At 39.9% G+C, this 27706-nt stretch overlaps 1 protein-coding gene across 3 annotated transcripts in view; it reads left to right on the forward strand.

Moving 5' to 3' along the window:
- Positions 1-27706, forward strand: part of rptor (regulatory associated protein of MTOR, complex 1) — a 199813-nt gene that overhangs the window by 18166 nt on the left and 153941 nt on the right. For all 3 annotated transcript variants that reach the window (XM_085460410.1, XM_085460411.1, XM_085460409.1), the window contains 2 exons: positions 2321-2423; positions 5694-5776. In XM_085460410.1, the coding sequence (XP_085316536.1) occupies positions 2321-2423; positions 5694-5776 (186 nt within the window). The remainder of the gene's footprint in view (positions 1-2320; positions 2424-5693; positions 5777-27706) is intronic.

A 27706-nucleotide genomic window follows, 5' to 3' on the forward strand; every position in this document is an offset into this window, starting at 1 on the left:
TTCGATTCACAGAGCGGCGCGATGATGAAACCGTGACTCGACGCAGGTCAAGCAAAACCATCAACAAACACTTGACCTGCTGGGCGGTTTCAGTGACAGAGGCAGGTCGGCTTGTGGAGCAGAAATCTCGAGACTGAACTAGAAAATAAAACTCAAAGAATAATTAGCCACTACAATGTGCTCCAGAGACACTGCTTGCATTTTAAATGCAAAACGTGAAAAGATAAGTTCTCACATAGCTGTGTTTGCACACCACAAGACTTAGAGGGTGGGAAATTATTGATTTGACAAGGTAAAATATAAATAATGTATACAGTATGATTTTTAAAGTTTAAATATGAATTCTGGGAACTAATGGGAGTCTGTTTTTTAAAAAAATGGTTCCTACTTTTACTTTAAGAAATGTAGGTCACACTGAGTGTTACAAAAATCGGTTTGTTTTGTCTGAAATTTACCAGAATAATGACTGAAAGGAGAATTTTATCTTACTTTCCCCAAAATAAACACCATTATACAGGAGCGAGTTGAATATTTTATTTTAAACCTCATGCTGTAATATTAAATGTAAGAATACAGTTTGAGCTGTGTGGCCAATAGCTCGTCGCTTATGCCGCCGTGCAGTTTTTGTTATTCTTCAGCTCTGTGCAAATGTCACATTTAGTCATTTGAAATGATTTAGCACCATTTCAAATGACTGTTTTTACATTTGCAGTTGTGAAAAATATTTTGTTTCGCCCATTAAAGGTTTGGTAATAGTCAGTAAAATTACTATTCTTCCTGTGCAGCTGCATAAATTTTATCTGGTGTCAGATAGTGGTGTTATAGGTTTTTTTTGGCATTTATAAGAGTTTAGGCGGCTGATCATTCTGTCTTTATCTGTCAGAATCCTTTGAGGTCAACTCTTTGTGTCAGTGTCTTCATTCAAGCTCATTAGAGCTACAGGATCGAACCACAGGATGTCACAAAGCTTGATGTCTGCTGTGGCACACTAAAGACACTCTGAGGTACTGACAGGGAGGAACGAGTGACTGCCTACTGCTGGTGAAATGTTTAATTTGCCTTGTTGGAAGCATCTCCTGCCTGATCAAGCTGATGTGTCAGGTCCTGCCACATAACCCCTGGCTCATGGTTGTTCTGCTTTGATGGCCTGTTTGTTTTTGTTCCCCGTTTTTTCTTTCTTTTCTTTTTTGGTGTTCCCTACCAGTGGTGGTGTCAGTTTCTTTGATGCAAGTCTTCTGGCTTAATTTGATATATTTGTTCTACTACAGGCCAATGCTCAGTGAGACTTTTATTGGGATTTATAAACATGTCCAATGCATATTTTGTTTTTCGCAAAACAAAATATGCATTTTCAATCACATGACTCACCCTCTTTCTACAGTAATACAAATAATTAAATAAATAATAAAACGAATAATTAAATGGAAAACTACAGAGAATAGAATCGATGGAGAAGATAATAGTTGGGGTACTATCAGTTATATACTGTATTTATAGGCAAAGCGGGGCAGTAGTTTCACCCTGTAACAGCGCTCAGTAGTGGGCTCTACTGTGTTCTCTCTTACATTAAATATATATAGTGTTCAAAATTCATGCCTGCAGTGTGACCTGTGTGCTGACACACCTCTGAGGTCACAGGTTAGATTCCTTAAAGCAGCGGTCCCCAACCCCCGGGCCTCGGACCGGTACCGGTCCGTAAGTCATTTGGTACCGGGCCGCGAGAGTTGAGGCTCAGGTGTGAAATGTATAGTTTTCAGGGTTTTTATTGGTTTTCAGCGTTATTTTGTTATCGTTTTTATCGTTTACTCGGTTTTCCTGGGTCTTTTCACGTGTGTTATGAATAAATCTTCTTTTTTTCGGTACCGGTACTAGTTTTATTTTGTTGTATTTATCTGTGACACCTTAAAGGCCGGTCCATGAAAATATTGTCGGGCATAAACCGGTCTGTGGCGTAAAAAAGGTTGGGGACCGCTGCCTTAAAGGTGTGGCACCAACATTAGCTTCAGACTTGGGAATTTCTGGACCAGATGCAGAGAGTGCCAAAGGAAAGAGTATATCTCTTCTCTCAGTAACTGCTGTTAGGTTCCCCCTGGGTGAGACACTTGACCTTCACCGCTCCAGTGGAGCTTCATTGGCCTGCAGCAGCAGATTGTGGTGTACCGGGATAAAACTCCCAGGATGTACTGGAATACAAGTCTGGGTGCTCATGGCATTTTCTCTCATGAATAAAGATTTAATGGTGTTAAAAATAATCCACCAGCCTGTTTTGATTTGTGTATTGATGTGTGAGGATTGAATTGTGTTCTGCGTCTGCCCCCAGATGAAGACTGTGAGCGTGGCGCTGGTGCTGTGCCTCAACGTGGGAGTGGACCCACCTGATGTGGTCAAGACCTCCCCCTGCGCCAGACTGGAGTGCTGGATAGGTGAGTCCACGCAGACACCAAACAAATCAAAGAGACTCATAATGAGATTTATTGAGCTTAAATGACACGCGTGTATTTCACTAAAGGCTCTCACACTGTCCTGCTTCTCTTGTTGGTGTGAAAATAAACAGATATTTCTCAGGCATTTGTTTTCCTCAGTGTGAATGCTGTCAATGATTTTTGGACACACTTTAGATAATGTGGATCAAAAACTAAAATGTGAACAAGCGGATATCATACACACACTAATGCATTCATTATCTCTTTACAGGGATTGTTGCGTTATCCATATTTGCTACAGATAAGTTATTATAAGTGCTTTTAAATTTTAATTTAGTGCAGCTGTGATTTTTCTGCTCATAAAGATGATATTTTACGACCACCTCTGTACCCTTAATGACGAGTGTTTACACCTCAGTTTATTATTACAGATGTGGTCTGACACCCATTAGAATATCTTCTGGCGTTTTCCAGGACTATCCATAGTACGCTGATCGGCCTCACTAACTTTTGATGTGCACCCAGTCATCTTATTCTGGAAGCAGGCCTGAAATATGACAGTAACAAGGGTTACCTTAGAAGACATCTGAAGGGAAATGTGTGGAGAGAAAAGAGTGGACAGTAGAGAAATGTCATAAAATTGAGAGGAGAGATATGGAGAAAAATATTAGTTTTCAGTACAAAATACCTGGAGCGTTTTCTCTCAGGAACATGTTTTAGAGAGCTGCCGAGCGCTGAGGTGAAAACCTGTGAAAGTTATTCAAATTGGTAAGCTGACAGGGTTACAGTTGGTTTTACATGTGCCATTTTATTAAAACTGCTAAAAAAAAGTTGCATCGCGACTGTGGCTGCCTCAGCCTCTGTCCTCGCTTCATGTCAAAGCTGCAGGTTTTTGTGATTTGAAGCTGCAGACGGGCTGAAGCTTGCTCTTCGCTTACAAAATTTGAGCAATGCAACACTCTTGCAGAGTTGTGTGTGGAGGGGTTTGATAGTGCTTTTTTTGTTATTGTTTTTAGAAACACTGCCCTCCCTAAGGTTTTGTGTTCTCCCTATATCCAGTATAGCCTCTCTGCACTTCATCAGTGGCATTATGGTCAAGAAAACAAAAAAAAACAAGACATGCACGGACTCATCGATCAGTTTCTCGACAGTTGTGATTTAATTTTTAACTGTGTACTGTTTACATCTGGCTTCAGCCAGCTTTCTGGATTATTGAAAACGACAATATTACAATATTTACGACATATCAATATAATATATTGGCTAGTAGTTATTTTTCTGTGTTGGTCCTGTACTAGCTGGACAAGATACTATGCGAAGAACACACTTCGTGAATTGTTATTTCATACAGTTACATACAGTTATTTCTGTATTGTGTCATGTTGCCATTTAGTGGTGTTGTTGCTATCATTGCTGTACACGCAGTGATCAAAGGGATCGAAAAACTGCTTTATTGGGCTGAAACACAGACTTCTTCCTTTTTTGGGTGAAAAATAATTTTGGTTCAAAGAGCAAGGCGGTGTTATGGTGTTCAGCACTACTGAGCACCGTGACTTTTACATGACACTAAAACTTGAACTTTCACTTCAGGGATATTCTCAAGCTTTCCCGTGGGAGCTAAATTCATAAGGTCTCTGTCACACAGGGATGAAGCAGTCTGCCCTCACCGGAACCACATAATGTGACATAGAACAAAAACACAACCGTCTCCATTGAATGGGAACCTCAAAAAACATTGTTTTGCTCCCCTGGGATTGACTGACTGTTAGGAGTCAGGCAAGCACATTAAAGTGGAAACACAGCTCTTAAAGTTTTTCAGTGGCTTCTGAGGACACTGTCGCTCTATAGACCTGCCACTCGGCTTGTGAGAAGCCATTTGGGTGTATGAAGTGTTAAAGGGTGGGATGACGTCCTAAAATGCACCGTAGTGTTCATCTCTCATGGATGTTTGAGCCACACGCAGATTGGGAGGAGGGGAACAAAACAAAAACCTCACATCTGCTTTTTGTTTCACTGGTGTGTGTGTGTGCGGTTTTGTGGAAACTGCCTTTCACTTTGCACCATAGCAGGAAATTGTGATGCCAGTGTATGCAGTATAAACAGAAGCGTTATGTTGCAAGATGCATGTTCATCAAGTTCAGAGACAATATTACTGAGCATTCACCGAGTAGACACAGATGGGATTGAACCGGAGATGAGAGAGCAAGGCCTTGTGACCATAGAGCACGTAATAGCTGGTTAGTGAAGAGCTGAGCGTTTATGATGTCGCCCTGTTAGTGCTTTAAAACCAGATGTGACAAGCGAACAGTGGTTCTGGACGAGAATCTGGGGACGATGTGCGCTAATGCGGCACAAACTTGTCCATCTCTAAGTAGCCACATGCTAAAACACACCATGTTTTCTTTCCTTTCTTTCTTTTTTTTTTTTTGCTCTAATGGGACCACAAGTTACAAAATGAAGTTTATGTTCTATTAAATAATGTTTAAAAGTAGTGACTGAGACCATAAAGTCTTAATGGAAGTATTCAAATAAGTGCAGGGGTCTTTTCCCCTTAGACTTTAATACAGTTTATCTTTGTTTTTAAACCAGAGGAGTTGCCCCTGTTAGCATGTTGCTAATATTTTAAGTCATTAAAGGCACATTCAAAGTGCAAACATTGAATGAAAAGGATTTTATGATCAATACATTTCAAATATTCAAATCTGAATAGTCAAATTCTTTCTTATTTTCGTGTCCTTTCTAAACAAAATATTATATATGGTTTGTAAATGTATTATGTACATTAGACATAATGTAAAATAATGCGGCCGTTGTGGTGTGATCTAATGTGAATAGTCCTCATTGATCAGAACAGTAATGATTTCATTCTCTGCATATCACTATCCCCTGAAAACCTACTAATACATCTTTTTTTCCTCCCTGAGCAGAATTTGATCTGTCCTTTATCTATATTCTGCTTTTCTTCATGCCATATTGATTTACTCTCATCAATATTTCAACCTTAGCGGCTGCTGCTATTTTTCCATACCCCGCTTCAGATTTAATAAGAAATGTCCCTTTGATGCTGAAACGAACAACTTCTTTGTACTCGTGGCGTGGCTGAATTCTTAATCACTAAACGTTAAAGCAGTAATTATATGGCTGGTTTGTTAGTTCTACATCGACTTGTGTGGTTTTCCTCAGTTATGGCTATTTTCTTTGCTGTGTGTGCGTCTGTATGTGTGTCTGTGTTAATTGCAGTGTGTTTACACTCTTGTGTTTGCTTCTCAGATCCTCTGTCGATGAGTCCACAGAAGGCCCTGGAGACCATCGGGGCCAACCTGCAGAAGCAGTATGAAAACTGGCAGCCCAGGGTGAGTCTTTAACCGATACTGTGACCAGAGACACAGACTCACACCACGTCTGTTCAGGACCGAGTTAGATAATGACTCAATCCTGTTAAAATAATATCATCAATGACTGATTTTTGGCATCCATTAAACCATTTGCACTTTTCTGTTCTTTGAACTGAACAATCACCTACCTTTCTATAAGCAGTAACCTCTCAGTAAACTCTTTGAATATTACACTGATGACTCCTCCACCACCTCCTGGTACTCTGGTATTGATTTGACTGATCTTTGCTTAAAGCTCTGGGAACTTAAACATCAGCTTGTTCATCATGAGTTTTCAGACAAAAACATTTCACTGTGCGCAACACTGATGAGAAGCTGTTCAGCTGTTGTGTTAACAGTAACTCCTAATTCAATGTTCCTGGGTCTAATTTAGAGCGTGCAAAGCTGTTTTCATACATTTCAGACACCAGTGGAAGAATCAGGTTTGAAGTTTCTCACACTTTGTACAAAACAGGCAACTCTGTGTCAGTACTGGGGTAGACCATACAGGAGGGAGCACACACCTATTGACCCCTTGCTATTGTGAAATCTCTGGACTGTCTACTGCTCTGTTGTCACATGGGTTCAGTCTGACTTTACATGTGAAAGCGACAGTTTAGAGGCTGTTTAAAGTTCTCTTTGACTCATTCAGTGTCTCAGAAAACTGAGTCTGGATTTTCTTCCTAAGAACTACAGTTGACATCATGCATATTTATTATTCCTACTTTTCTTAGATAGTTTTGTTTTTTTTAAATGTGTGTTAATTAAATTACACCAACCTTTAATAACTTGGACACTTTCTCACAACTACGTCAGCTTCCAGTTTTCTTCCAGTTTTACTCAAATAACCTCAAAAGAAAGTGTTCAGACTTACTTTACTTTTTTTTAAATGCAAATAAAACCCAACTGAAAATGACTCGCAGTGTATCCCACTTGGTCTACAGCTTTCTCCATGCGTGTGTAGGGCTGTGATGTGTGTAGGCCTCCAAAATGTTAGTTCTTTTTCAAGTTGTTGCTAATAAATGTTTAACCATATTTACTTTTACTGAAATTTCTGTAAGCAAAAAAGGGAGAAATGGGAAATAACTCGGTCTATGTGTGCATCTCAGAGCTCTGAAAACAAATAAACAGCAGATGCCACACTGGGAGATTCCTGCCTGCAGAGTTAGCAGCATGATGAACTGCCACAGTTCTTGTAGTCTGCGGTAGGGCTGCTCGATTATGGCAAAAATGATAATCACGATTATTTTCACTGAAATTGAGATCACGATTATTTGACGATATTTATTTAACCCTTTAAGACCTACTATAGAACCAAGTCCACCAGAGCTTATATTATTTTTATTTATTTTTTTTACATGCTGTAGTGCCATTTGTGGGAGCATTTCAAGTTGCTATACATCAATACAACTGTTATAGCCCATATTTTAATAATATGTCTGCATTAAGTGCATAGTAAGTACATAAATTGCAAAAAAGTGCAATAAACTACAAAAAAAATAGAAAATCGCTTTTGTTTTGTTTACATATATTTCTACTTGGAGAGATTTAAGAGGTTTATCCCTCAAAACTTTAAATACAATAAAGTTGCAAAAAATAGTTTCCCACCACAGGAAATTTATTTTGAGTGTCTTCATAGTTTTATTTTGGAGATACACCAATTTTTATGTACTGCAGGAAAAACAAAAAACAATCCTATGATGCAAATTTGCAAAGAAAACAGCAGGTGCATCATTTCACTGTGGGAAGTGTTACGAACAGCTGATAGGAACGGCAAAGCGTGTTTCTGGAATATTATGTTTTTGTTCCTGCAAGCGCTTTTTATGCAATTTTTGCAAAGCTATATGTGGAACGAAACCGTGACCGAGGACAAGCTGATGGCATCAGATGTAAGTACAACTCCTCCGGTTTCATATGCAAAACAAATTATTGCGCTAGCTTACACGGTTCAGGTTCTACAGGGATTTAAAAATAGTTACGCAAAACGGAGCGTGCTGCTCTGACCGGCTTTAAAGGGTTAACAATGACTTTAAAAAATAATATAAAATAGTGTGCAACACCACTGAAGTTTTTTTTTACCTCTCTTTTCAGCCAACGGCAGTCACTCTCCTCTCCAAATAACTTCTGCTTAGCTTTCCGAGCTTCCCTCAGGTCCTCTTAATCAGCGGTCTCCAACCTTTTTTGCGCCACGGACGGTTTATGCCCGACAATATTTTCACGGACCGGCCTTTAAGGTGTCGCGGATAAATGAGGGAGGGGCTAATAATCGGCTCAGTCATTTTTAATGATCGTTGAAAGCCCAGATCGTAATCGTGATTAAAATTCGATTAATTGAGCAGCCCTAGTCTGCGGTGATGCAATAGCTGCAGTAAAGAGTTATAGCAGATCAACTCGTAATTATGAGACCGATTGGCCCTTTAGTGGAAAACTGTCCATCTTTGGTCTCTGGCTAATGGATGGGATGGGCCGGTTTAATTTTTAGACTTGTATCTAAGAGGTCACCACTGTCTGCCCAGCTGTGGGGTTACTCTGTGTCCTGCAGACAGTACTGAAAAGTATTAAAACTGATGGTCTGAACTAGAGCAGGGCGATATGGCCAAAAATATTTATCACGATATATATTTGAAAATTTGCGATAACGATATAACCGACGATATAATTGATGCGAGACAAAATACAACTCCACAACATTACTAGCGCAAAAAGACAACCTTCCATTTATTTTCACTTAAACAAGAAGCTGGTTTTTATGTACATTAAAGCTTTATAAAAAATGCAACAGTGCAAATGCAAATTCCTTGCTGAAAGTTTAACCAAAAGGCATTTCCAGTAGAAATGGGCTGACATATCCTGAGCATAACCATGTATAATATTCACTGAAGTTAAAAAGAGGTGCTTTGCAACATTAAACTGCAGTGCGCAGTACGTATTTTTCGGACCATAAGGTGCACGGGATTATAAGGCACATTAAGCGAAACAAAGCAGTCAGGAAATCAAACTTTATTCAACTCATTCTTCTTGCTTCCTCCACTTCTGTAACATTGATTCATTAATGTTGAATTCTGCTCTATTCCCATGTTGTTGCAGTATATTAATGACTAACCTCGTATTGTGGATGGATTATCTCAGTTGTTCTCCTGACTGAAGTTTGGTCCGTTTACAGCATCCTGCCATGCGATTGCATTTGTCTCTAACCATGAGGAACCTTCACGTTAACTTTTATAAGTGGAAAAGTGTTAGTGTTCGTCCTCCAGCTTCACTGTTTATGTTATGCTAACATAGCTGTGTCACTAGCGATCACGTAGCACATCCTTATATACCAGCTAGCCCAACTTCAGTAACCCTACAAACGTCACTGCTGTTTAGTTTCCTGTCTTCATTTATGTTGGAAGTGATAGCAGAGCTGTACGTTTGATTTTTTTCAGAAATCTCAGTCAGAACATGCTATATCATGCTTAGGTAACTAGCGAAACTAGCGAGCTAACTTCCGCTAGCTTCCTGCTAACTTCTAACTCCATTAAATGTAATAACTTTTGTTTTCATGGATGCCTGGAAGTTAAACTTCATAGTTACACCTGGTAAAGCAGCAATGCTGATCGTTTTATCAAAGATGAAAGAATTGAGACAGTTTTTAAACTCTCAGTGATGCTGCAGTTGTTCGTTTGACCTGAAGAGGGGGGTTTAGGGCCCAGATTACTCCCAGATTTAAGAGCATCTTAGTCCGACAAATACGACAATAACGACGGCCGTTTGCATGTTCTGCAAAAAAATGTGCTTTGTCGTGTATCTGATGGACAAACACCAAACCAGTTCCACATCACGGAAGTTGCACCATTTTTACAACCCAATTCTGGTTCATCAGTTTCACTCAACAATCAGCCATGTGCGTATGAAAACAAAGGCACTGCGCATGCGCGTTTTACTCATATTCTATCGCGATATTTCATTTTCCTATCGTTGCCTAACATTATACCGGTATTACCGTGAACGGTATAATATGGCCCAGCCCTAGTCTGAACTTCCCCGCTAGCCAAACTCTGTTTTGTCATCATTTCTAAATTAGGCAACTTTCCCAGATTTTCATATTGGAGAAATATGGACAAGATACAGCTGTAATAATCCAGTATCAATCAACCAAGCAATCAGCCAGTAGAGAACGCATATTAAGATATTATATGAGTTTATTTTAGAAAACATACATTTTCCAGCTCCTTTATACTTCTTATATGCAGTATGCCAACAAAACGCCCACATGCTCTTGACAGTAATTCATACTTAAATAGATGCATTATGTGTTTTTGTACACTCAGCTGTTCTAAGTTTATATGTGTGTATACATTTATTCGTTCATGCCAGCAGCAGCTGTTGTCCTTTTCCCAGAGCCTCCTTGGTGCTTTTGTCTTCCTCCAAAAATTGGGAAGTCATTGGAGCACATGACACTCCTCCAAAGTAAAAGTCTCCTAAAGAAGAATTTTTATTTTCTAAGGAGTAAAAGAGATGGAGTATAAGTGTAAAGAAACTTTCTCTGTTTGGACATAAAAAGCAAAGAAGCAACAAAGCAGTGCTCACCATGACAGCAGGAAATCTCATCTTAGTGACTGACTGCGCTTCCAGTGTTTAGACAATGATCTGCCATTCACTGACATGGATCACCGTAATGGTGCAAGCCGCAGCATTTGTAGGAGTTTGATCTAACAGATTTTATTTCAGCTTTTTACAAACATAAAGATCCACGCTGACTAAATCACAAAAGGCTTTCCCCCCCCCCTTCAGGATGAAATCTAATCCCCCGGCCAATATTTCTAATAAATGCTGCTGATATGTGCAGATATTGGATTATGGCTGACAAATTGGCACCATTGCTTTTGTTGGTGAATTAGCTGAAAGAAGTCTCTGACAGACACGCTCACTTTACCTGCTAAAGCCAGCGAAGCTAATACAGCAGTCTGTCATGAAAGAAGCAATAAATCCTGCTTTCAAGAAGGTTATAATGTTCAGCTCGTTGAGCAGGAAGATGCATCTGTTGTTGAACGCGTAAACCGCTCAGTGTTTCTCTGTCCAAAGTAACCTGTTATGAAAATATGAAATATGATTGCATATTTTTGAGTATAAATTAAATATTTCAGAAAACACAAACAATGCGATGTTCTTTTCTCAGTGTACACTTCATGGATCTTTACGTATCTAGCTATTAAATGCTCGATGCAAGTCTTCCTGTGGAAGACCATAGCAGCGGGGTTAGTGAAAGTTTTTGGTACCTTAAGCTGTCTTGTTTGCAGTCTGCTTGTGGTGCTTTTGGCCAGGCTGTGGTTGAATGCAGGTACATGGCTTGTGTGGAGAAGTCAGTTCAATTCAATTTTATTTATATAGCACTAAATTACAACAACAGTCGGCTCAAAACGCTTTAAATTGTAAGGTAGACCCTACAATAATACATACAGAGAAAAAAATCCAACAATCACATGACCACCTATGAGCAAGCACTTTGTCGACAGCGGGAAGGAAAAACTCCCTTTTAACAGGAAGAAATCTCCAGCAGAACCAGGCAGAACCAGGCTTAGGGAGGGGCGGGGCCATCTGCTGCGACCGGTTGGTGTGAGAACTAAAGAGGGACTGCATTTGCCAACATTCAACTGTAAACTACAAACAAGCTTTTGATTATCTGTTTAGAAACCACAGATATCCACTGTTGTTTGTTTAATTTAAGACTAAAAAAAAATTAAATGAATGAGAGGTAAAACTTGAGGGGGGAGGGACAAATAAGTAAATACTTCTGCCTACTCCTTTTCAAACAAATAATGGAATGATATTTTGTAATGATTGTGAAGGCACATGTTTGAAATGTTTGAAATAAAAATGAACTGAACTGACAAGCTCTGAAATACTGTCAATTATCTCTAGAGACAAAGTTATCTGATCAGAGTTTAAGTTCAGCTCACCCTGTCATCTGTTTAGATCTTTCCCCCCAAAGGTTTTTTGCAACATTGGTAATATCTGGTGTATAAACTGTAGGAAACTGGGCAATTCTGAAGAGGTTGGACACTTGTAGTGATTATATGCTGCTGATGTGTGGCATCATTTCGAGAAGCTGTCCAGGAACTAAAATCACAATGTTGTTGCAGCTGGTTTTATTTTCATTTTATTATTTAGGGGGGGATTAACTTCCCATGCATGGTAGTTTAGTGTTAGTTGTTTTTTATATATATATATATATATATATATATGTGTGTGTATAAATTATATATTTTTTTATTTATTTATTTATTTTTACCCTCTGTTCTTCTTCCTGAAAGACAAGCATCCTCTGGAGAATGACTCCAAAAAATAAGCAAACACTTGAAATTTGATCTGAGTGCTTGAGCTGAGTTTCTTTTGGTTTTATTGGGTTTGAATTTGATTTCAAACCACCTGCGAATATGTTTTAATCTGCTCATATAGTTTTGGATTTGATCATGGCCTTTTTTTTGGTTTTCTGTTGAGACGTGGTAGCAGAATGTGAACATGGTCTCTGAGGTTTTGAACAAGATGGATTTTTTTTTTCTTCTCCTTTTAGTTTCTCTTTTTGCTCAGGTGGAGATGCCACGCTCACAAAAAACCAAGATTAAAAAAAATGAGCCAGTAAAACAATTTTGGTGCTATAGTATCTACAGAGGATCGAAATTCAATTCATCCTGTTGTCATGTTGCTAAAACCCTACATACCCGCCAAAAAGCATCACGAGGCTTTAGAAATAAAAATACAACAGTGTGTGGCTGTTTGGTAAGAGAGTTCAGAAGTAACACGTGTGGTAAGAGGAGGGTGGAGGAAGAAACGTCCCCAGAGACTGCAGCTGAAGGAATGTAGGCTCGGGCTTGGTTGACCTGAGAGGTCAGCAGCAAATGGTGGCAGGAGTGCAGGAGGAGGTGTGGGAGGGTGAGAAAGCGGTTCCTTTTTCCAGCCGGAGGATTCACAGCTCTGCAGCTCCACACTGGAGTGCAGCTTTCGCCAACACACCTTACATAAAGCGTTGACAAAGCAGTCAATTAAACTGCAGTTATTACCTGCTTTGTGACAGCACTGACAAATTGTGTAATAACTTCATTTCGGATGAAACGAGATGGGGAATATTAGACCAAATGAGAAGCCATTTTTTCCCTCACCCCCCTAGCCCTCCATCCCCGTCATGTTGATATGTAAGAGCAGCATTCGCAACAGTTGAGCTGCCCAGGGAGTTTAGCTGTGCCAACCTGCTGTCACGAATCTGTTTCTCTATTTGCTTCTGTACTCTTAAATTAACTCTCATGGACACAAAACGTACAGAGAAAGGCAAACTCTGTCCTGGCTGCTGCCCACTCACTTTCTCTACCAACTCAACCTCCTCTCTCTTCCCTTAACATCTCTCTCTCTCTCTCTGACCTTTTGTTTTCCACTCCACCTCAAATCAAGATTCTCCCGTGTCCATCCTTATTGTTGTCGTCTTGTTTTTACCATTCTTCTTCGCCTGTGGAGGTTTTTTTTTTTTTTTTATTCATTTGAGTTTTTCTTTCTTTTTTTGTGCTGTCTGCTTTCCTTGCACTACAATGAAGAAAAGACATCCTTTCTGCTTGTTGATGGGTTTTGCATAGTAGGATGCAGATTATCTGGCAGCCTCTGCAGGAATTTTGAATAGTTCAGTTAAGTGAAAGGTGCTTTTTGGCGGCAGTTGTATAGTTTTTGTACCTATTAGAAATTCCCCCCCCCCCCTCTCATCTTTTATAAATTAGGGCTGAACATCACAGTAACAAAGTGGCAATGCTTTGTTGCAGTGTATGAGGCAGAGCATGCACTGGTCAGCAATTGGGGAAATCGGCACAACTAACACCTGTTCTGATTTTGTTTTTTTTAACATAACATGGGACTACTTGCTGTATAATCTCTCTCTTCCACAGCATGTCTTTCATCCTGTCTTCCTTCTCTCACCCCAGCCGGTCTCAGCAGATGGCCCCGCCCCTCCCTGAGCCTGGTTCTGCTGCAGGTTTCTTCCTGTTAAAAGGGAGTTTTTCCTTCCCACTGTCGCCAAAGTGCTTGCTCATAGGTGGTCATGTGATTGTTGGATTTTTTTTCTCTGTATGTATTATTGTAGGGTCTACCTTACAATTTAAAGCGCCTTGAGGCGACTGTTGTTGTGATTTCGCGCCGTATAAATAAAATTGAATTGAATAATTTATTCATATTGAATATTTGTAGACAGACAAATTGCTCCCCTGACTAAGAACAGCTTTGCACCACCATCTACCAGAATCTGCACAACCTGATGGTTCCACTGTTGCCTCACAGCAAGAAGGTCCTGGTTTCGAATCCCCCATCTGGCCAGGGCGTTCCTGTGTTGCCTTTGTTCTCCCGGTGTCTGCATGGGTTCTCTCCACGTACTTCTGCTTCAACAGTCCAAAGACTGTTTGTGGGTTTAGTTTAATTGGTGATCCTTCATTGGCTGTAGGTATAAATGGTTATGTCTCTCGGTATTGGCCCTGCCAGGTTGGCAAACTGTCCAGAGTGTACCCCGCCTTCTCGCTCTATAGCACCTGGGATAGGCTTCAGATAAATGGAATATTTTTTTAAAATTTTCCTTCACTTGCAAACTCTCAGCCCTCTTTTTTTTTTTGTTTTTGATAATTCTTCACTTTGCTTTTGCACAGTGCTGCCACCACCACAAGTTTGTCAGCCATCTTTGTTGAGCACCATCTTTTTCTTTTCTTTTTTTCTTTCTCTGCTGTCTGTGCTTCTATTGACTGTGGCTTTATTTTGTTATCTTACAGAGCTCAGACTGGATTCAACCAAGGACTCCTTTTGTTTCATAGACATGGCATCAAGAAAGTAGAATTTATGTGATACCTTAGTTTTCGGTTTCTCTTTGAGTTTTCTCTCTGTTTGCCTCGTCTGCTCTGCTATTCCCTTTCAAGCCTCACTTGTTCACTTTCATTTTCTCTGTGCACGTTACTGTTTTTTCTCTCCCTGTCCTCTCTGTTATTTGTCTGGGAATCTAGTTTGAAACTCCCCCCTCTTGACTTGCTGGTTGTTTGTTATCTTGATGAAAAGCGATGTGCTTGTCTTGTCCAATGGGCTTCTCAAAGCCAGCACATTGTTTCTAAATTGCTGAACATGTTGCTGCTGCTAAACAGGTTCGGTATTTTTATCTAACTGCATGGTGTCCTCTCATGCTACCCACTCTTTAGTTTGCTCTCCTTCCGGGCTACAGCTTGTGAACCCCTGCCGTCCACTCGGCTACCCCTCTCTTGCATAATGTATCACTGAGCTGAACCTCAAAGACTTTACTTTGATTAGATTTGCAGTCTCTTCTTATCACCCTGGAAACGCCAAGCTACACAGCAGAGGACGAGCACAAGTGAAGGGTTTCTGTGTAGCTGCTAATGATGCAACACACTTTGCAGGCTTTGCTTATGCTACATTCTTATGTTGTATTTTTAAAAGGCCATTACGGTTTCCTTTAGTAATGACATAGTGATCATGAGCCAGTGGGTCACCTGTTGTGCCACCTGTTTTTATATTTTACATAAGTAATGCTAATGCTACGATTGGCTACGTGTTATTTCTGTCATAGCAGAGCAACAGCAAATGTTCTTTTGTGTTCAGGAAAATTATTTTTATCCAATCGTCACAGGAAATTTTGCCACATTGCCAGAAAATAAAAATTTAGTTCCACTTTTTCAGTGTGAGGATTTTAGTTTGTCACGGAGGATACTACTCAGTCAAAAAGTTGTGTAATATTTTAGGGAACTTTCAGAAATGTGATAGACGACCTTAAGGATGGCTTTGCGTTTAGAGTTAATGAAAGATTGAGTGGAGTTAAAGGATCGAGCATTTTTAGAATTTGGTTCCTTAAAGGTGTGTTGAAGCGGTCTTAAACCCCCCCCCCCCCCCCCCCCAATAAAACCCCCCAGACTTGAGCCTGATTTATAATCCTGTATTGATATGCAGAGAAGTTTTCACCCTGTGCCACTGTGCCAATAAAATCTGCCTTTCTTAGACTGCATTCCAGTTGAAGCCATAACGTGTACAGGGCTCGCAAAATTTCAAAATCACTGGTAGCCCTTCAGGCAGGCACTCTTCAGTTTTTGGTAGCCCAAAATAAATTTAAGTAGCCCGAATTAAAAAAAGAAAGAAAAAAAGACAATTTTTTGATTGATGTTTTGTTTCCTTTTCAATATTATACATTAAAGTATAATATTGTAAAGGAAACACAACATCAATCTAAGAATATTTAAAACACAAATTACAACAACAAATTACAATCATCAACTCAAATATTTGGTTCTAATTGAACAGAAATTTCTATGAACTTGCAAGAACTGTGTAGAACATGAATCGGTGTTCAGTAAGAGGCAAGTGGAACCAAGATCTAGGACATTTGCGTTTTGAAGTTTGCAAAGACTGCTAAATCTTGCCAATGGTAGTTCACTCTTTGCAACATAGTACGCTGTTCTAAACAGCCTTTTCAGGACTTCTTGTTATGCTTGGTTTATTTTTAGTATGTTTTTTGCAATCGGTGTTTGTTCTGGGAAAGAGAGTGCAGACTGGGCAATAATGCATTTCTTGCATTTCTCATGGGTTCTGATGAGGTCTTTCTTAAAATGACTGGTCCCAGTAACAAAGGCGCTTGTCGACTCAGAAATCGAGGGAAACTCACAACACACCCGGCAGAGCATTATGTTATTTAGCTCGTCATATTCCAGCCACATAAATTCTTTTGTCCATGAAGTGGATCGTGAAAGCACAAAACAAGCGCAAATTCAAACGCGATTTCCATGTCTCACATATTGACAGTGGCTCATCAATGCCGATGACATAATTGCTCAGCTACATTTGCGAAAGAATGCAAAAGCATTGACATATCTTTCCTTCCTATGATAGCCTGACGGGCAGGGCTGAGATGGATTTTGGTAGCCCGACTCGAAAAGTCGCTAGCCCCGGGACGTTGGGCTAGCGATTTTGCGAGCCCTGGTGTAACCAAACATGCCTTTTATGAGAAACGTGGCCTATTTTATGCTTAAACGGGAGCAGCAAGTTTCTAAAAAGACTATGAATATGAGTTTTATACTATAACAAACGTAAATGAGCTGCTATTAGAAGAAAGCACCGAAAATAAAACGGGGATATTTTGCGCACACATGAATAAAAGGTGTTTCGTGAAATCTTAGTTGCCTTTTGGCTTAAAGACAAAAAGGTTACAAAACCACTAGTGCATACACTCGCCCTCACTCAAGGCCACTCCTCCCTGAGCCTGGTTCTGCTGGAGGTTTCTTCCTGTCAAACAGGAGTATTTTCTTCCCACTGTCGCCAACGTGCTTGCTCATTAGGGGGTCATATGATTGTTGGGGTTTTCTTACACTGTGAATGTGCAGTCTGAACAGCATTTTATTTGTTAAATTAAGCTCAAGACAGTTAGGTAGTAACTGAATCTATCGAACAACAAAGGGGACAAAGATGACACATTAACAGCTGTGTTTTTGTCTCCCTTGGAAGGAAGCTGACTTTTCACATTCAATAACAGAAACTGAACCACAGACATGTTCAGCTGCTGAGGGAATTTCCAGAAGTGACATGCCCATGTGACTTTAGGCAATCACCGTTTGCTAGAGTTTGTGGAAGTGGCATCATCGGCTCAACACTGAGTACGAATCCATAATTATAGTTTTCCAGCCAAACAACCAGTGAAAAGTGATATATTCTCTGAGGCGTGTGTGCCGCACCCATCGGTGTGTTCAGTGTTTGCCTCTGCTTGGTGTTTGGGGAACTGTTCATTTTTATCATTCTTGCACGGCTTAGGTTGTATCATGTGGAGAAAAAATAAAGCAAGGGCAAAAAAAGAAAAACGACACAAATCACGTGAGGATGTCGCTGTATATGGACTTGCTTGGCCAGCAGTAGGGAGATGTGGTTTGTTCACTGTGTGCTGACAGTGTATTTAAGCACAGCATACGACTGGGTGTCTCAGTTAATTGGTAAAAATTCCCATTTTTAAAAACAAAGAAAAGCACCACTCTGGTTTTTGAATTAAAAAAAATAAAATAAATCACGGCTGTTTGAGGAAAAGTTAATTCAACCTTTTATTGGCTTTGCTGGTTATAGAGCTTCAGTACTTGCTCTTGAAGCTTTCTTTTTCTAATTCAGTAACCAACACCGTTCTTACGCTACATTATTCCTTTTGAAGTCTATATCTTCATATATAAAGCACCTCGAGGCCATTGTTGTGATTTGGTTATATAAATTGAATTGAACTGAATTGAATTTCACATCAGTTGAAACCCATCTGAGTTCTCCTGATGACTAGCATGTATGGGAAGCTGTACAGGGAATAGCGGTAGGCAGAAACATTCCCAATTACCTCTCTTTGACTTCCCTCGTGCACTCAGTCCTGCCGGAGCCGGCCAGAGAAAACCATTAGCCTCTTGGAAGAAATATGAACATCTACCATCTGGACAGCGTGCTTATGAGGAAGGCGACAGTTTGGATACAGTACTCCTCTTGTGTTAATGGTTAGGAGGAGGTTAACTCTAGATAATGCAGAAGGGTTGTTTTGGTTGTCAGCTAAGCTTATAGGTTGGACACGAAATGGGATGTGGGGTGTTTTGGGGTTGTTGTTTTTTGGGTGAGTGAAGCATTTCAGTTTCATTGATTGCTCCTTCCTGGAAAACAAGTAAATTTATCATTCCTTTTAAAGTAGTATGTGCTGCTCCTAAGTGTTTTTCAGAAGCGAAGGTGCTCTATCTTACTCTATCTTATCTACATTAAAAGGAAGGAGGCAAAGTGAGAGCAGAGATGTTTAATGCACAGATCTCCAAAGATGAGACATCTGAAGGCCGGGTATTTTGCTATATTTATGGTCAGATTTGACGCTAAAGTGTTAGTAACCATTGATGTATTGATGTGTGCATGTGTCCCAATTGCATCACCACATCCACATGTACCTACCGCCTGTTGTTGCGCGATTGGTCTTGAGAATCGAGACAGCGAACAGAGTGCAGTATATATTTGTAATTGTGTATCACATATAAACTGGAGAAATGAATATTCTGCAGATGGATGATGAATTAAGGGGGGAAAAGCTGCTTTAATAAGTTCTTGGAAGATTGAAATACCACTTGCGATCAAACAGTTCTGAGAAGCTGGATCCACAAGAATAGTTTCAGTGGGTTCTGTTCTGACTGCCTGCTCTGTATATTCTACAGTTTCAGTGTGAACCTCAAACTTTTGTTTCAAGTTGTCCTGAATTTCATGTGGAAGGAGCTCATTGCTGGTGTTAGGAGACGGGTCTCCTGCTATAACTGGGCAGGTTTAAGTTGAAGAGTCCACAGTATCCAAGCCCAACGACAGCACATCAGATGAGGCACAAAATCTAGAGCATCCTTGTCATATACCGGTGGATATATATTTTTTTAATTCATGGGGGTTGTGGACTGTGAATTCAACCCCCACGTTCACACTGTCAAAATGGACTTCTGCTTTAACCTGTGACTGTTGTGCGTGCCACGCCGTGCTGTCTCAGAGCCCATTGAAAACAGGTTTTTCTTTTTTGGCTACACCAACATGCTTCAACACCTGGACCTGGTGTGATTTCACTCGCTGCAATACTGTCAACTTCCCAAAAATGAAGAAAAAATCAAATAGAAGGGTTTGTGTTTTGACACACTGGAGGAGATCGAGTGCCCATCGTGGAGGCAAAATGGGAATTCCACTGAATTTTAAACCAAGACAGGTTTCAGATTTTTACGAGCCCCTTCTCATCACACCTCATGTTCATAGTGGAGTATCTTTTATAAATGGTATAATTCTTAAATTATAGTTCCATTTACAAAAGTATAATTCTCTGTTTGGGCATGTTACTATTATAAGAATTATTAGGATCATTATTAAATCCTTTACTCAGACATGGTTGATCTGTGTATAAAGGTGTAGATAGCATGAAATCAAGCAGTTGAATAATACAATAAAGAATGCATGTTCTCCTGTAATTAAAGATGTATATAAATATGGTTAAATTAAAATATTCTGGCCAAGTGAAAGTATGTAGCTGTAGATTTTTTTTATTTTTTTATTTTTTTTTAAAAAGTCATTTCATGTGATAGTCTGCATCCTACCTGCAAAAACCTGCTATCACAGACAGGACTGAATTCAGTGGGAAGCTGCACTGGTGTCCCAGTCAGCAGTCAAGAATGGATGCTGCTGTCTCCACAGTGAGTCACCTCTTCGTGTTTGCACTCATTGAGCTTGAGTGTGTGCAGATACTAATGATGAGTGTGTGACTGTTATTATTACATCCTGATTGCGTGTGTGTGTGTGTGTGTGTGTGTGTGTGTGTGCGTGTGTGTGTGTGTTTGTGCTGACATTATCCATTTAGAGAGGATGCAGAGCAGGAGGGGACAACACAGGAGTCCAGGATGTGACTCAGTGGACAGAGATAAAGGATACAGCTCCCTTCATTCATATTTTTTTTAAGCAGTATGTAAAATGTGCTGCTGTGACGGCATGTGCATGCCAGTCCTACAGCCTGCCAGCTGAACAGAGTGCAGGCACCGGTTCATGGGTGTGCTCAAGGACAATGGTACAAATTGTGGGCAGATCCAATCAGCGTAGTACTTCTTGAATTCCTACTTTAGTGAAGCACAGCAATGGCAAAACCCAGTCGTCCCTGAAGACATTTTTGTGGCTTTGCAAGTCATTTGAGTCACTTCGGTTCCTCACACTCTTCTTTTCCTTCTCACCGATGATCCAGAGCCCGTGTCTATGTTTCTGTTCTTTATTATTAACATAGCCCTACTCAGCCAGCCGTAGCTGCAATATTAAATTCAAAAGCCCTTTTGTTCTTCAAGTGGCTCTCAAAATTGTCCCTAGAGGAAAAGCGTTTCACATGAAGTGCTTTTGGTCAAACAGTTAACTTGCAGTATTCCTTCCTGGACTTAAAGATGGTCAGCATGGTTAAAAAGCATCAGTAAACAGATTTTACCCATTTGATCATTGTGATTAATAACTATGTTAAGATAATCATATTTCACTGTGAAATGTTAAAATCCATCCATTTGTTCTTTTTCTGATACTTGACTGGGTCCAGGTCATAGATGCCCAGACCTCTCCCTCCCCAGCCACCACCTCCTCCAGCTCTTCTAGTGTGTGTGTGTGTGTGTGTGTGTGTGTGGGGGGGGGGGGTAGTGAGGCCTTCAAAAGCCAGCAGAGAGACATAATCTCTCCACCTCTCCCTGGGTCTGACCCTAGGCCTTGTCGTAGTTGAATGAAGTCCTAGTTCCCTAAACACCCCTCTGATGCTCCTCACCATATCTCCAAGGTTCAGCCCAGACAACCTTTGGATGAAGTTCACTTTTGCAGCCTGCAAAATTACTCTTTTGGTTAAGTGCAGTTCATGGGTGGGAATTTAGACTGACCAGTAAATCCACAGGTTTGCCTTTGCTCTCTCTTTACCACAATACTCTACTGGCTTTTGTGGTAAGGATCAGCTATAATGCTGCACCAGTGGGTCTATTTTAGCTATTATGATGGAGCTGGGTAGGGGATTTTTGGCCAGTATTCGAGAATGTTTGGCAGTCAGGTCTGTCTCTGTCAGTAACCATCATCTGTCAAGTATCTGTGGCATGATCTTTGCATTCACTGCCCTGGAAAAAAATTGTCTATTTACATGACAATTACCTTAGTCTGCATTTTCCACCAAGCCTGTTGTTCCACATAGGAATGAATGCACGTGCAATGTTGCTGAAGATTTTCAGTCATGTTGTGAAGAGAGAGCCTCATGTTTAGTTGGAACATAGACGCATTTTTCAGATATCAAATCAAATCGCAGTCAAGTCCTCAAATGTGGGCTCTTCACTAATCACATAAATGTTTTATAGGTGTCAGACTTTCTAATATTACTGTTTTTACAGTACAAGCCACATTTACTGTTCTGTAACACCAACTCAGGAGCAAATTAAAAACCTTTCTCTGTTGACCTGCTTTGGGGTCCATGAGTCTTTTTTTTTGTCTGATCTGTGAAATCCCTTTAAAATGAATAAATAAGTGAATATTTTTGTGTCTTGACATCCAAAATCCAAACTGGAATTCCCACCACCTCCAAGGGTTAGTCACACGTAGCTGTCACAAATGACTGAAAATACAACTTGATGCTTCCAGCTGCTTTCCCTCGTTTATTTATGAGGAGGCTTTAAGACCCGGACCCCATAAGATTTGAAAATGTGAAATTTACATCTGGTGCACATCTGCTTCAGAAGCATTCTCATTTCTTCCTCTGGCGTAGATGACGGGCTGCCTCTCGGCTCGCAGCCCTGGGCTTTGTACTGGGTACCTCTCCACATAAATCCCATTGAATGCATGGTCTAGCTGGTTTGGACATTTGTGCTTTTACATACAGCTCTGCTGGTTAATGCCTAGAAACGTTCACTGACTGTGTGAAAACAGCTGTAGATTCAGAGCTTAACTATTTTGGTTGGAAGATCAAATGTGTAGTGTGTAGTGCGATGAGTTTTTTAAGCTCCAAATTAAATACTTGAAGGTTTGCAGCTCGCCAGGCTTACTGCAAGATGCACGTCTCTTGGTGACGTAATAGTTTAATGGTTGAAGATTTCAGGCCGTCTAACAGTTTCTGGCTCTGTCTCATGTATGCACCTCTGGAGATGAATGTCACCTTAAAGGTTTTCTTAGCCTTTCAATAAAGTTTTGCTTCCCTTTCAAGGATAGTAGCTCCTAAAGCCAGAATATTTTGTACAAAAAGCTGCCTTTTGCTGCAGCATTACAGTTTGCTACCATTGCCAGTAGAGCATATGTTGAGACTAATGTCCCTGATGAAGTTGCACCGGCATACAAAAGTTTGTGACACACGTGATTAATTATGAGAAGTTTCCATTGAGTGTGCTGCTTATATACAGCAATAAAAAGTCGCCAGTAATTTTCAGTTTTTTAACAACAGCTGAGTAAAAGTTGAGAAGCCGCTTCAGGCCAGACTAATGGATTGTAGGTAATGAGCTGTTTTTCAGTGAGCGTGATGTATATGTGGTGTTTTTATCATTGTAAACAACTGGGCAGTTAATGTGCGTGAAGCTTCTTTTCTCTTTTGATAGGTCTGAAAATTACCATACTGCTCAGTTTAATAATTATTTTTCCTAAAGTGGCTTCAATTAAAATGTGACTTCTTCTGATTATGCACTCAGCAGATTGTGATATCCGTCTTCATGCCCCTTCGCTCATTAGTGCAGAATAGAAAGGCGTTATGTCACATTAAGACATAGCTGTACTGAGACTACTCCATCAGCTGCTACCCAGAATCCTTCACTTTAAATCCTGTGCCGCTATTAGTCAACCCCACTATCCTTCTCAGTGACCCTGATTGTTTCTGAATAGCTGGACCTGCACCTCTTATTCTGCTCTAATTAGTGGAACAGCTGTCTGTATAAATAATTGGAGTCCCCTTCTACCCCTCAAGTCTTAAGCTAATGGTCTTTTACCCTCTAATGGTTCACTTTCCTCCTGTGGTTTCCCTCTGTCTCAAGGCAGTGTGGGATATCTATATCAACGACCTGAGTAGCGATGGCCCTTTTAATGGGCTCATTTTATATCATCCTTTCTGCTTCACTATCCATGTTAAATGAGACTGAAGTTAACCCCTGTTATTTAAAAAAAAAATAAAATAAAAATCCTGTTTCGTGGCAGATGACAACTGCTTGTTAGAGTGACCTGATGCAGAGGGGTAGTGTAGATTTTATTTCCTTTTCCATGTTGATATTCAAACACTCGTCAGGGAAATGTTGAAGTAAGTGACATGTCTGCTAGTGTAGTGCTGTTAGTCTTAAGTGTTTATGAGGGTGAAGATTGTTGATAACAGTGTTTTTTTTTTTTTTTTTAAAAATATTAATTTAAAATTAAAAAACAAAATGCAAATCTCCAAAAAAAAAAAACCCAAAAACTTTTCTGGGGTTCTCTCTCGACTTTGTACTTTCTTAGTTTCGACTTTCTTAGTAAGGTAATAATGTATACTTTTATTATTATTATAATTTAGGGAAATTAGTCTGCATTTAACCCATTCGCTCAGTGAAGCAGTGGGCAGCCACCAATCCAGCACCCGGGGAGCAGTGTGTAGGGACGGTACCTTGCTCAGGGGTACCTCAGCATAGCTGTTCTGTGGATTCGAACCCCCGACCTCCCGATGATGGGGCGTAATAACCTTTAAGTTCATTGTGTTATTCATACCTGACTCGTCACTGGTGTTACTGAGTGAAGGTGACGTCATCATCATCGCTGGTGTAGATGGGTTTTGAGGGCCAAGTTGTCGAGTGTAAACTTTGCTGCAGATTAATAAGACATATCCTAAAGTGATAAGCTGGTGCGTCTGTGTTGTGATGGACTGTCAGCTTTTATGTGTAACTGCCTAGATGTATCAGAAATGTCTGCTATGTATTAAAGTTTTACGGTGGACCCACCTCAGCAGCAGCAGCATCCAAGCTGGAACATGAAGCCTCCTTTATCATGTAATTGTTAAAATGTTAGCGTATGATTTCAGTTTAACATAACTAGGTTAGAATATTTTAACATGCTGCAGATATTAACTTAAAATGTTTGTTCATTAATAATTTGGGCTGTGTAACAGACTGTGCACAGTTTAAGACCTAAACTGGGATTTTTTTCCCCACATGTCCTTTATCACCTGCAGGAAATGGGCTGCTTTGTTCACGTTTGTACTACTGAAAATACTCCCTGTGGTATGGATGGGAAGATTGCTTCCCTACACCGCACTCGGTACACAAGCACTGCATCCACACTCAAAACAAGCTTTTCTGGTTGAGTACACATGAAATAAGTAATAAATTCATTTTACATACTTGCAAAATGATCCCAGTAGCTATACTGACTTTGTAACTAGTTTTTTTTTTATCCAAGGAAATACATTTTTTTATTATTAATATTCATTTTTTTGTCTCTTTTATCCCCCCCCCCCCCCCCCCCCCCCCCAAAAAAATAAAATAAAATAAAATAAAATAAAAATCTCACATTATTGGTTTTCTTGTATTCTGGATTTGAACACATTTAAAAGTCAGAGACAGAACTTTGAATTGCAAAGACTAGAATATGTAGCACTCTGCACATTTCTTTGCTAAAGAGGATAAAAAAGAAAAACCTCTGGGGATAAAATCTTGATATTTTGAATAGGCTCTGACTCACAGATCTTTTTTTTTTCCCTGAATAAAACACAACAGTGAAAAGCTTATAATAATGTCTTGCATGGCCTTGATTCTCCAGACAGCCTTCAGTAGTTAATCTAAGCCTCTGCCTCTGGAGTCTCTCAAGTTATGCTTTTTGTGCCCGTTATGTTGAATGTGTATAGAATTATCATGCTGTATTACAGCTTGTCCTAACATGAGAGTCAGGAAAATCCTCCATAAACCATAAAGCTCAGCCATGCGGAGTTGGACAGGGTTTCTTTATTCTTCCCTGTCCCCTGGCATCATTAAAAAGGAGGAAGAGCCTTTCCTGGATTAAAGGGGCTTGTAGTGTGCCACAGACTGTGGACAGTTGATCATTATACATCTCTTCTGCCCTCCACTACACCACTTTCTCTTTCCCTCCTTCCATTTTAGGCTATTTTAGGCTCTATCAACACAAAAGTTCTTAGCTCCCTGCTCCTGTCATTTCTTTCCTTACCTATTCCCACTTCAGCCTTTGTCTCATTATATCACCTCCCCTTCGTTTTCTTCTACAGTGTCATATTTCTCCCTTTCTTTTTGAAATTTAATTAAAAGTACTTGTAAAGGAGAAAATTATAAACCTTAAGTGCCTCAGAGGTTCAAAGTATGTGTGTAAAAGAAGAAGGTAAAAAGGGTGTCCCCTGTTTCTTTATTATGCACAAATTCTAATGAGATGGACCACGAAACCCAATTACAGGGCCATAATGCGTTATCATTATCACAGAGATAGTGATGAGTGAGGTTGGCTTTAATTTTAAATGCATGCACACCTTCCCTGTAATAGCAGGGACCTCGATGTGTGTGATCTTGAAGGTGTTTCCCTGCAGAGCCACGTGCAGAAACCTCAAAGAAATCTCTCCCAAAGAAAATAAGAGAAAGATCAAAAATCTGTCTGAACTTTCTGAAGCTCTAAATAATTCAACACTCAGACATTTATCAGATTAACATCACAGTGAAAGCACTGCATCAAAGCCATTCTGAAGATGCTCATCCCCATTTTTTTTATTATCATAAATTCCATATAAAAGAGAGTTGTTCCTAGTGCCTTTAAAACTGCGTTCTTTCCAGCTGTCAGCAGAGGGCGACTCCTCTGGTTGTAAAACGATGGATCGTATTGAAGTCTATGAGAACATGACGCCAGTGCTCACTTGATAATATGTCCTCAGTAAACAATTGCTAAAACGTCTTTAGTGTCAGTTGTTATTGAATCATTTCATTTTTGTAAATTATCGCCCTAATTCCACCAAACATTTACTTGCAGGCAACCAAGTATATTTGCATAGTATGACTGGCAGCAGTGACACTCCGAGGCACTTCAAGATTTCATTATTGATACCACTTATCAATTCGATACACTAGGTGTCCTTAGCTCCGCTTTGTGAATCACCACCATCATTAAACAGCATGTCAAAGACATTACATTCATGCAAATTGCACTGTCTGTGGTCAAATGTGTTTGCATGTTGAAGGTATTTCCCCTCTTTGTTGTGATCAGGGTTATCGCTAAAACAAAATAACATAACATTTGTGTATCTATGCGGTATGCTACTTGATATTAGTTACACAACTCATTACATCACTTTTACGTTTCTCTGTAAAATGACGTGAAACTCGTTATCCTAATGAGGACACATGCGATCTTTCCTTTAGTATTTAGGTGTGAAAACTAAGCAAAGATGAAAAACGGCACAAAGACACTTAAAAGCAATCGCCACGGTGATTCTACTATAGAAGCATGAGCAGGTAGAAACGAGGCTGCAGCCTGACTGCTCATCACTTTGTTACCTGGTGAAGTTCAGGCTCTGGCTGCTGGGCTGGGCTCAGCATTCGCTCAGCTTTAACATCAATCTGGGTTCTCGGCGAGCTAAATGTTCGCATACTGTCTGTTGTAAGGACCCACCTTTTAGCACATCCCAGCAAACCCACTCACTTCACCAGATGCACCTTGTTTAGTTCTCTCACCTTTGATTGGGTGTGGTGCTTGTCCTTAATTGCACTCACCTGTCACACGTTCTATAAGGACTGCATTCACTTTTGGCTCACTTTTTTCTTCACTCCCACACGGGGCGGCAGCAGTGCATTGGCAGTCCATGTGTGTCTTTCCTTTATTGATTTTGAGAATAAAAGGAGAACCCTGTGAATGATTGATGACTGCTTATTCTCATTCTAATCGGATGAGCCCATGATGATGACTACTTAAACCCTGAGCCTTCCTTCTTTCATAACACTGTCTGTGCAGATGTTTGCAAATAACAACTCCAAAGAATCGTCATTGTATGAGGTTGTGGTGTTTTAATAGATGGATTAGAAACTGCAACAAAAAGAATAAGATGCTGACAGTCAACATGTAGAACTGAATAGAATAGAATTCAACTTTATTGTCACAAGTACAAGGCAACAAAATGCAGTTAGCATCATCCAGAAAGTGCTTTAGCAATAATATAGATATATTACAGAATATGGATCTATTATAGGTATGTTACAATGTACGTGGTATGAAGGTATGTTATGAATATGCTATAAGTATGTACAAGCTGTAGCTGTAGTGAGTGTACAAGCTATGTACAGGCTATGAACAGGTTATACATATGGTTAAAAATATGAAAACTATACAGATTGTAGATATACAATTGCGAGGGTTAATAAACAGTTTTAAAACTATAATTATTGTATTGTACAGTATGATTGTCTA

This window comes from Copadichromis virginalis, linkage group LG6 (assembly GCF_057382275.1).
Source record: "Copadichromis virginalis isolate Kocher_CV1m ecotype Utaka linkage group LG6, C_Virginalis_male_GT1.1, whole genome shotgun sequence".
NCBI lineage: Eukaryota > Metazoa > Chordata > Actinopteri > Cichliformes > Cichlidae > Copadichromis > Copadichromis virginalis.